Raw genomic sequence first — 11,985 nt, 5'->3', positions numbered from 1 at the left:
GGATTACATGTGTGTTAGGCCTGATGGGGCCAGAATCTCCACCCCCTGAGAGTCACCAGTAGTGTTCCTGGCAGCCTGCCCAAATTTCTCCAGCGTGCCTTATTTAAAGTTGGGTAAGCTGTCCTTGGCCATGGTGGGACAAAGAAGCATGAATTAGCCAACTGTTGCAGCTAGGGCCCGTCAGTCCCTAGGATTCCCCAGAGGTGGTATGCAGAACCCAGCATTCTACAAACCTCACCATCCAGTCACAGCCAGCAAGAAGGCAAGGGGAGGTGGGCAAAAATGGAGGGAGCCATGCCAGAACCACAGGAGAGTGCTTATCGCCCACCTTTCTCCCAGGCCACTCACAACATGTGGGCCCCCAATGTGTAAACCCCGAGGGGTGTCCCAAAAAAAATCAGGCTGCCTTGTTCCATCAAGAGTTCTGAGCAGTAAAGGTCTCACTCCAGACCCTGGCCAGTTCCCTCCAGGAGCGCCAACATACAGGCCATCTGCCGTGATCCCTCTGTAGCCTGCTGTGCCATACTCTCAGGTTCGGGGGTGCTAACACACACCTGCAGGTGCCGTCTGCAGTCTTCTGGTGGCTACAGTAAGTGAGACTAGGGAAATGAGATCCCAGGTTTGCCCACCACACAGCAGCGACCCACAATGAAGCAGAGGGGCCCAGGGGCAAGTGGGAAGGAGGAAGAAGATGGGGGGGCTCTCCACATGCCCAATCAGGTATGCCGCAGAAGGCACAATCACAGGGGATCTGCAATTCGGCTGCAGCTTCTACCAGCCAACAGCACGTTCAGGGCCTCAACCCGGCCTCCTAACTCGAGTTTGCACTTCAACCGCTGCCTATGGGCTGCTGTGGATTGCCCTGCCACACAAACTAGCTAAACAGGCAGCAGAACCCTCTTCCAAATATGAGGGCCCAGGCAAGCCCCAACCCCAAGAACTTTCTCCAGCCGGCCTGTCGCCTCACCTCTAGGACTCCTCCTTTGGAAGGCATCCTCATTTGAGGGTCAATGTGCCCCTCTCCTGTGGTACCGGGCAGGATGTCCTTCACTTCCCAGCCAGACTGTCACTTTCAGCACAATCCCAGGAAATGAGCAATGTCCAGCCTTCGCAGGCAAACAGAGGAGTTCCTTTTGCCAGGTGAATGGGCAGGATGAACAGGGATTAGTGACAGAGGACATGGAGCTCTGCTAAATTGCGACCGCCATCATGAGCAGTCGTACCACTCCCTGCTGCAGTGGCAATGTGGGGTTGTTAGGCCATTTGAGTGAAGGCAGAGCACAGGCTATTCAGTTGCAATTGGGGCTGTGCTCAGCTCTGTCCTCCCCCATCGTGCCAGCAGATGGCCCATTGAGGCTCACCTTATCCTATCATGTCTCTTTTTCTAAGATTGTCCTTTCTGATTTTATTTTTCAGAATTATTCCATGCAAGAGGCATTTGGCCATAATCTCTCGTTCCAATAGTGTTTTAACCTTTTTCTTTTAATTGTCATTGATTTTCATTACTTCTGTCTGTGATTCCCATCCTTTACTTGTGCTATTGCCCGTGTTATGTTGGTTTTGATAATCAATCCCAGTGCTGACCAAATAAGGGATGTCATTTTGTTCGAACAAGAAAGACCTTGTTGTTCTGCCATCATAGACACTTTGCAGTGTATTTTATGTTATATGTTTATTGGTAATGATTTCATAATATGTTATTTTGTTTTAAGGGCATATGAAGAGAAGATATTACATTTTAATATGTTTTGATTAATTGTTATTTGTATGTTATTGAGTAGTTGATAATTGTGGGAAAGATATAGTTTTCCCTATATCTAAGGTCACTGCACTTCAAACCTATAAGTCACCCTTACAGCAGGCCCTTTCAATCCTGAGTGTGAGGGTGCCCCTGCATGAGCAGGACACCCCTACAGCCTTCGGAGTCCATTCTCCCGGGTTGTAAGTGAGACAGCCATTTTACATATAGATGGGCAATGGTGTGGGGGTATGATTCCAAAAGTGTAAAGGCCCTCTGTTAGACCCTCAGTGCTCCCGGAACCAGTCTTCTAGACCTAGACAGCAACAACATGGCTGCTGCCAACCAGAGACACGATTCTGCCCTCCTGCTGCTGAGCCAAGCTCGAGCAGGGGAAGGCAAAACAATAGGCATCCTGTCACAGGGAGGTGTGACTACAGACCAGACAGGATTTAGTGTAGTGGGTCAGGGTGGTAGCACTTGCCAGTGCCACATAGTCTGCAGACAGGGCACTTTTGATGCCCCCCATGCATTGTCCAGCTCAGACCAGTTCAGGGAGCCATTGGCTCACACTCTGGTGCAAGATTGGACAAAGATTATCCTCCCCTCTTTGTCCAGCCCCGTCTTAGGGAGGGACCCCTGTATTGTCTCAACCCTTTCCTTGGAGTACTTAAGTGCTTACCTGTGAGTGGGTCCATAGATTCCTTGTGGGACACAATACAGTTAAGACACTACTTCAACTTTGACCATCTGGGCACTCTGGACTTCGCTGTACTTCGCTCTGGGTGCCAAGGCTGCAACCGGGGAGACTCCTGCTGCTCCTGATCTCTTCACCCTGCTTGTCTGCAGCATCGTCCATGCCTGTGCACTATAAAAGAACCCGTCCAGGTCCTGTGGACATCCAATTCTGCTGAAGGAATCTCCCTTGAAGCGAAGGAATCACTTCTCTGCATCTCCAGGAACCGCAACTAAGCTGACCGGTCTGCTGATCCTGGGCTCCTAAGGACTTCAAAAGGCTCAACAACTCAGGTGGTTCTCTCACCAATTGTGACTTTGTGGTGATGTGTGGAAAATGTGCTTCATCAGTGTCACAGCTGTCATTCCATTACGCACCACAATGTGTTTTTTTCTATTTAGACCACAACCGCTTGATGTGCGTCTACGGATATTGAATTAACCCAGATCCTGTACTATTCATTCCATAGGAATCCTCTTCGATTAATTTCAGTAAGCGCAAATTCCCAATTACATATACACGCCAAATCCTGCATACACTTGGAACACACCTGAATCCTTGTTCTCTGATTGCTTGACAGGCTGTCAACCATTGCTCATCTATCCTTTGTCCTTTGCCCTTGACGCATGTTAAGCTGCGCTAGTTCCTAGGGTCTAAACTTCAACGTTGCAGTCACGCTAGTCTACACAGTTACACAGGCCCCAACACAAAAGTCATTTCTGGGCCGTGTATTCATGCATTGAGAACATTGGACAGTATTACATTATGATTGTTGCTCCTATGTATTTGTATATATATATATGTATAGCACATTTTCCACACATCACCACAAAGTCACTTTTTGCACTTTAATCACTTTATTATCTTACTTTGTATTGTTTTATTGACAGCCATGTTCAGTAATTCATGTACAATACAAAACACTTTGTTGGACTAAAAAATAATTGTCCGTGTGGTGTGTTTCAAGCAGTACAGTTTGGTTCTCCAGTAGGGACGTTGAACCTTGCATAACAATCATAGTTACTTCACAAAAAATCAAATGTTGTAGATACAGTGATTTTACTTGTAAAAAGCAATTGACACCTTCCCGACAGAACCACTTTTTTATATATCATACATACCCAGGTTCTGAGGGACACAGGGTTACCCCATTTTTTTAAATGGGTTACACTCCTTCTGGACTAAGCCTGAAGGCGGCTCTCCACACCTACCACTTAGAGAGCTTTCTAAGGGTGTCTAAGACCACTAAAATCTCCATAAGGGTTGCCTGGATCAGTGGAAGGTGTCCACTTACATAAGTGTACAGCATATACCGAGCCAGCCTCTCACAATAATTATGTGTAATACTACTGTTGTACTCATTATGTTAGTTCTTTTATGGGAATTGTTATTTATTTTAATGGTAAATGTTTTTGAAATGTGGTTTGTGAAATTATTTTTTTTCCACATTTTTTGTTACTTATAGAAAATATTTATTTGTTTTGTAGTTAGGCTGATGAATGATAGAAGCATTGTTTTTATTATTTGATTTTTATTTTATATTTTGAAGACATGTCTTAATTTGATTGACTAATATATTTTCGATGTGACTTGGTTATTTTCTTTTATTGGGTATTGAAATATTTTTAGTAAATGATTAAGATTTTTATTTCATTATATGTAATTACTTCGACGTTCTACAGTTTCTTTACTGTTGCGTAGACGGGAGTAGGAATAGTAAATATAACCCCTTACCTACTGTTGTTTAGATAGGCAGTAATAAACTTAACTGCTCTGAAATCCAACACTGTCCCTATTGTTGCTTAGACTAGAGTGAGAATAATAAATCTAGCACCTCCGAAATCCGAACCTTTCTCTACTGTTACATAGATTGGAGAGGGAATATTAAATCTAACCCCTACTGTTGGTGCAACTGGGCTTATATTATTATGTATTTGTATCTTTATTTTTAATATGGTTTTTGTATATTTTTTGTAATGCTTATATTAGGTTTGATAAATGGTGTTTTTGTAGAGTTTATCATTTTCCATTTAATAAATTGGTTTGATTAATTTTTACATTTTCTAATGATACTGTTTATTGTTTTACTGTTAAGATTATTGTGTTTAATTGTGTATATACTGTCTATAATTTATATCTACAGCTTTGAACATATTATTTCATTGCCCCGATATACTAAGTTCTGTCCGGCATTGGCAGCAGTGGTGGCAAAACGCAATCTAGCCAGGTGCTGGGGTACCCAGTCTATAACAGAGGGTGATGATTGTCAGACGGATCTAGATTGGTGTGGGTTGACAGAACGTACTATTTATCAAAGCAGAGGCTGCCCAAAGAAATGGGAAAAGATTTAGGGGCAGTGGCAAAATTACTGAGGGCTGTCAAAAGGGTACTTGACATACTATGAGGGTCAGGTATCATTGGTGTTGAATCCTCTCCGATGGATGAAAGACAACTGTACACACACTGGTCGTATTATAAGTAAGATTAAGGTACCACTGATGTACTGCTGTAGTGTTGCTTGCATAAAAAAAACATATTGTTTAGGTTTTAGTTTATATATTTAATTTTAATTTTTAAAAACAATATTTTTTATATATTTATGTAAATAATTATGGTAGGCAATATATTCTTTTAGATTAAATGTATTTTAATTAAATATTTTACATTATAATTAGTAGACAAATTAAATACCTTCTGTTTGTTTTTTTAAAAAAAGTAAGATTCTATTGTAAGTTAAAAGTATTCAGTTCTCTCCTAATTGGGAACAAAGTACTCTATAGTAGCACTTTGCTCACTGAGAGTAATAAAGCAGCACAGTACATGACTTACTCAGTGGAGGTCGACTCACAATCTCCAGTCGCTAACACACAACACCAACACTCAAAAAAACATTGTCCAGTCAGTGCTTTTTCTTTTAAAAGGAAAAGTGCATTTATATCACACACATTAAATTATCAATATGTACATTTGATACATGCAAATAACTTTAGGGACTCCCAAAAATCATATTTGACTCCTTGCCGGTCATAACCCACCTAATAGCAATCCCCCCACCTACACCAAATACATATTGGGATACCATGTTAAACAAGGCAAGCCTACTGGCCTTGCCAAGGGGTGGCTACATCAATATCTAAAGGCAAGTGAATGTTGAGATTCTTTGTTAAGATATTGCTTTCTTAATTAAATAGTAATAGCATGTTAGGTTTTAACTATAAAACCAATAGAATCGAAGACAATATTCAAAGGTAATAATTTTCATTTACAAGCATTGCAATGTTTGTTAAAACATTTTTCAATATAGCTTTTTGATTCAAAACTACATTGAACATGTTAGTGTATTTCTTGTTTATTTCACGTGATGAGGCCATAAGAACAACCACCATGTGTCCCTGCAATCCTCATCCTTAGAGTAAAAGCTCCAGTTCTGGACATGCTTAAACACATCTCACGTCATGGACCTTTCCTGGATTCTTGATCTATTGGCCCTAGGAAACATTAGGGCGCTTTTAATAAATAATGTCTGGGGTACCAACAGTTTGAGGACATCTTTTTGGTGACCATGCCTAAACTTGAGGCACCACAAAGGAGGATCAAATATGCAAATTAGCCCATGAATGGCATTATGGGGTGCTTCTGGCCAAGTGTTGTGAATTAATAATGAGTGTTCTGCAGGAGCCAGCATCTACATTGTGAGGTAAACTCAGCTGACTTTTATTAAGGGGATGTTGGGAAAGCCGCAGGGTCCTGTGACTATGTTAGTTCCCTGCACTCTGCAGCAACAAGCATCGTCACTTTTCTGCTCCTGCCCAGTGGTACCAGTTTCTTTTCTGCTCACCCCATAGATGAGACTGCTGTAGTCCTCTGCCTCATGGTCTAGTGGGCTTCCTGACTCCCTAGGGTCAATCTTGCACTCGCAGCTTAAAGATCTTATAAGTGCATTAAAAATGGCTCATGTATGTATGTCTGCCCTATTGTACCTCTGTTGAGGTAGTGTGTTTGGGCATATGTAGGGTGTGAGGAGATGTGGAGAGAGAGCATAGCAGTCAAAACCTATGCCTACTAATTCTGCCACCTTGGCTCACTTTCCAGTTAGTCCTCAGATACTATCTGATTTAATGACCCGTGTAAAATCCGGGTCCCCTAACGACTACTGTCCTCCTCAGGTTCTGAGGGCTGTCTTTTTCGACCTACCTCATAATGTACTTCCCTTTCTGAACGAGTCTCTTGTGCAGGGCAAGGTTCCCAGAGCCTTCAAGAACGCAACTGTAGTCCCTTTATTGAAAAAGCCATGGGCTGACCCTCTGAATCCTTCTAACTATCGTCCTATTTCTCTCCTCCCCTTCTTGGCCAAGATCCTAGAGGCCCATGTGGCCAGTTGCCTTTCCAATTTTGTTGAACGAACAGATTACCTAGGGCAACGCCAAGCTGGCTTTCGGCCCGCTCATTCTACTGAGTCCGTGATCCTTGCAGTATTGGACACTTTGAGAGCGAACTCAGACAAGGGCATTCCCCAGGCCTAGGTGCTACCGGATCTGTTGGCCGCGTTCGCCACGGTCGATCATAAAATCTTGATGGACCATGTCGAGCAGGCCGGCATACAGGGCCTCGCATACAATTGGATTAAGTCCTTTCTTGAAGGCAGGACACAAGCGGTCGGACTAGGCCCTTTTACTGCCTCTAAGCTCGCTATCACATGCGGGGTGCCACAGGGCTCTTCCCTATCCCCACTTCTTTTCAATCTTTATCTCAGGCCCTTGATTCATCCATTAAAGGATAGAAAGATATCTACCTTTAATTATGCTGACGATCTTCAGCTTGTCTTCACCTTGGATTCTTCTGACTCTGCTCTTGATTTTCAAGCTACCATGCTTCACATTCAGCATTGGATGGACCTCAATCATCTCAAACTCAACCCGGGCAAGACAGAACTAGTATTGCCTGGGAAGAGCGAGATCTTTTGGGGCCATCATTACTGGCCGATAGAACTAGGTTCCCCTCCCATTCCCTCTTCCTCTGTGAAAAGCTTGTGGGTCACCATTAATGCAGATCTGTCACTTAAAGGACAAGTGAGGGCAGTGGTCTCCGCCTGTTTTTTCCAATTGCGTAAAATCCGGAAGATCGCCCATTTGCTGTCTCACTCAGCACTCATACAAGTCGTGATAGCCCTGGTTCTCCCACGTATTGACTTTTCAAACTCTATTATCTTGGCCTGCCCCTGTTTTCACTCAAACGCCTTCAATTAGTACAGAATCAGGCTTCGAGATTAATTTACAAACAACCTAAATGGCAATCAGCCAGACCATGGCTATCTAAACTTCATTGGCTACCAATTGCCCAACGTGCAGATTTTAAGACAGGGTGCTTGATTTGTAAAGCACTGCATGGCAGGAGTCCTAAATTCATTACTTGCATGATTGCAAAGCATGCCCCACTCCATAATTTACGATCTGCTCATCTTCATCTACTGACTACCCCAGCCATTAACCTCAAATGCCAGGGAGGGTGTAGGTTTTCCTACCTCGCCCCCAAATTCTAAAACTCTTTACCTCTAGCAATCAGGATGTGCGACTTAAGACCTGGCTGTTTGAGCAAGTTCGTGCATAGTCCTTGTGCCGTAACACTATCCAAGAATAGCGCCATGAAACCTCTTGGTGACCGTGTGCTTTACAAGTTTCTGATAACATAACATAACAAAGACATGGCATTTCTTAAAATGAGACCTCTTTTTTAAGTCTAATACACCATGTCTATATATATGCAATGAGTTTAAGAGTAATGTGTGCATTGTATAGTTAGTTGGTCTTACACATAGTTTGTAGCTCTTACACATCCAACACCCCAATACACATGTTTCTTAAGTGCTTTTCATTTGATACATTTCTATATTTTTGATTACCTATGAGAGAACACTGAACAAATGTATGTGAATTGCAGTGAGCCATACATATCTGGTGTTATGTATGGCTCACAGACACATATCAATATCAAATGTTGCCATTACATAAATGATTTACTCTACATACTTTGTGTTTGGGTTTTTAGCATTCAGCTGTGATGTACAGTGATGTGTATTGTGGCATTTAATAAGGTAACTCCATTATGGACCTAAGACCTTCCCAGTGATGCATGGAGCTCTGCAAGGGACCACTTCATGAAAGCATGGGCAAGTATTAAAGCCTTATGCCCCATCAAAAGCTCTCCTGCAACAATGCATGTATGCCATGGTACACTGTACCAATAATTCTTTGTTGACACTTCTAGAGTGTCAAGGTGGGAGATCGGTATTAGCAATTTGGCACTGAGGGAGCATTAACTTCATTAGGGGAGTTCAAAAGATGACATGGGCGCCATCCTGTGGAGTGGAGAATGATGGTCTTTGGAGAAACATCTGAGTTCCTGGCAGGGTTGGTGAAGTTACCAGGTGAGTCATAAGTTGCTGTGCATATGACCTCTGTCATCAATCTCAACAACTGTGAAGGTGGTACCTAAAAGAACCATGCAATGATTATTATTAAGTGACAATCTCCCCTGATAGCCCTAGATGTGAGACAATTCTGGGGTGCTGGTTTTGCCTTTATACATGTCCCATAAGATGGCCAATTCTTCTCTTCAACCTGGATCTGCACTGAAAATAGCTTTCAGGGTGAGTGATTCTCTCCTGGAAATTTGGATCATTCTCCAATTGTTGAATGAACATGGAATTCTAGGTCTTTGGGCAACAAATGCTGGAAGAAATGAGAGTCAACACATAATAATGATCAACACGTTACTCGTAAGCACAATGAAATATGGTTCTCACTGTCTCCACCTGTGGAACCAAATACAGGGAGACAGGGTTGACATGATCTGTTAAAACAACACCAGACATTGGTCATGAAAGAGTCTGGGTTTTCATGTGAGACGTTGTGCGAAATACCATGACTTGAACACACCAATTTAGTCCTGACATAGTGTAGGCCTATGTGGCCTATCACACCTTTATGCTCCCTCACTAGCGTAGAAGGAAGGATTTTATGTGCATTGCAAACCTGGAGATAAAGAGTAAGATACACAATGTATGCTATTGACATTGCTAGAGAATTGTGAGTTGAAAGTTATATATGTTCTTCTTATTGGCACATAACACATGGAGATAGGCTAGATGTGCCTTGTGACATACATTTGTAAATAGAAGGTTATGTATAGAGAAGAGGCTGCAAATATGGGTGATGACATGATAATTACATAACTACATGGGGGCAGATTTACAATAACTGGCGCATCCCTGCATATCAGCAGGGATGCACTAGTTATTTTGCGTCACGGCAGACACCTCTTGCGCCACCATGGATGCACCGCATTTACAATGCAGCGCACCATGGGGCAAGAATAGACTGATGCGTGACGCATCTGCTGCCGTAAAGGTGACGCATTGCTGGAGTCGCGTCGCAAGCTCGACACAGCTCCAGCAAGGCTTGGGGTGCCCCTATGCCTAATATGATGCGTCAATCCTTACGCCTGCTTCAAGCAGGCGCAAGGTTTTGACGCAGCATGGCCGTAAAAGTGACTGAGTGAAATCTTGTAGATTCCACTCAGCCACTTTTAGGAGGCGTTCCTGTGCCGGAATGCCCCCCCACGCCGGAACGCCCACATGTGGCGCAGGGCTTTACAACGTGACGCATCTCCCTAGATGCGTCACGTTGTAAATACCCCGCAGCATGCCGCTGGCTTTGCGCCGCCGCTGCATCTCAAAAGTGACGCAACGGCGGCGCAAATGTGGCGTACGGGGCTTGTAAATCTGCCCCATGGATCGGAAGTGCACATCAGTACAATGTACTATGGGCAGTCCGGCTTCCATGCTGTCATACCGTCACCATTGGTATTAACTGAGACGCATTTACAACATAGAAAAATTCTTTTATGGCCTTTGTCGAAAAAGTATTATACCACCTCAACAAAATGCATTGCTTTGCATAGAAATAGGACCTGCATCACCACTGTGGGCACTTCAATCTCCCTCACTTGGCATTTGTTCACTGTCAATGCAGTGGTATTTTACATAATATGCATATTGCCAGGACTCCGTCTGACAAGCCGTGTCATAATGTCCTTTGCTCTTTATTAACTTATGTTGTGAAGTTTTTTAAATGTAATGTTCCAGAATATTTAACAGCTTAAAATGTCCAGTTCAAAGCAAGCTTATCAATGATGGCAACTTCCATTTTTCATGCGTACACATTACCTTTCTTTCAAAATGTAAGCAGCATTTATGATATTGAAGATATAACCCATGGTGAAGCTAGCTGTGAGGCATCTTCTCAAATATTTAATCTGTGGCACATCTTAAAGCTGTTTTCAGAGCTCCCTTTATCTCATGGTTCCTCAGCGCATAAATCAATGGATTCACAAGAGGGGTGATGACAGTATAGATCACAGACAGTAGCCGGCCTTCGGGCATGGCATAACTGGAAACAGGGCGGAAGTAGGTGAAGAACATGGATCCATAATAGAAAGTGACCACAGTGAGGTGGGACGTGCAGGTAGAAAAGGTCTTGAATCTACTCGTCCTGGAATTGATTCTTAATATTGCAGCAATTATATAGATATAAGAAATAATAGTTACGATAAAACATCCTAGTCCCACTATTACACCAGAAATAAAAATAAGCACGACATTTATCAAGGGGTCAGTGCAAGACAGAGTCAAAACCTGAGGAACATCACAGAAAAAATGATTAATTATTCTTGAGCTGCAAAACGATAATCGGCATATGGCGATTGTGTGCTTCAATGAACAGAGGAAACCACCAACCCAGGATCCAGTAACTAGTTGGCCACATAGCCTCCCAGTCATAATGGTTGCATATCTCAAAGGGTGACAGATGGCAACATGGCGGTCATAAGCCATTACACTCAGGAGAAGACATTCTGAGGTGGCCAAAAAAATGAAGAAGGAGAATTGAGCAATACAACCAGAAAAGGATATGGTCTTTCTGCCCAATAGGAGGTTCATGAGCATCTTGGGGACAGTGACTGATGAGCTGCATATGTCCATTAAGGAGAGATGAATAAGGAAGAAATACATGGGAATGTGCAGCTGGACTTCCAACCAGATCAGGCTAATGATGATGAGGTTTCCAGTCAAGATTGCCACATAGATCAGTAGTAGCCCACAAAAGAGGGGAACCTGAAGTGCAGGCAGGTCTGAAATTCCCAAAAGGATGAAGTTATTTTCATCTGTATAATTCTTCATTAACGTAACTTCAGAAATATTTGTCTGTATAGGAAACTGCATGACAAAACAGAAAATGATTCCCTTTATAAAGTATATATGTTACGTTGAATTGTGAGGCAGATTGCAATTCCTTGCTTTTATAAAATACATGTTCCCAGATGCATGTCATGTGCTAAGTGTATCCCATATCAACTGTGTATAGCAATAAACCTGCAGCCAGTGCATAACTTGCAAATCCAAAGTGCTAATTTTTGCTGCAAATGTGAATATATCCTTAAAGAAAAAGAGAGAAGT

The 11,985-nt window shown here is 42.8% G+C and overlaps 1 protein-coding gene across 1 annotated transcript; it reads right to left on the bottom strand.

The window, feature by feature from the left end:
• Positions 1-10,782: 10,782 nt before the first annotated feature.
• LOC146853740 (olfactory receptor 5J3-like) lies at positions 10,783-11,751 on the bottom strand. The gene has a single exon (XM_085650854.1). It carries the CDS (start codon positions 11,749-11,751, stop codon positions 10,783-10,785), a length of 969 nt encoding a protein of 322 aa, XP_085506980.1.
• Positions 11,752-11,985: the final 234 nt, after the last annotated feature.

Source organism: Triturus cristatus, chromosome 4_1 (assembly GCF_964204655.1).
Source record: "Triturus cristatus chromosome 4_1, aTriCri1.1, whole genome shotgun sequence".
Lineage (NCBI taxonomy): Eukaryota > Metazoa > Chordata > Amphibia > Caudata > Salamandridae > Triturus > Triturus cristatus.
Note: the sequence above shows the minus strand (reverse complement) of the source record. Positions and strands in the feature narration are given on the sequence as shown.

What these genes read in the sequence shown, in the direction of transcription:
- LOC146853740 (XM_085650854.1), bottom strand. Translation starts at nt 11,751, where the DNA reads ATGCAGTTTCCTATACAGACAAATATTTCTGAAGTTACGTTAATGAAG.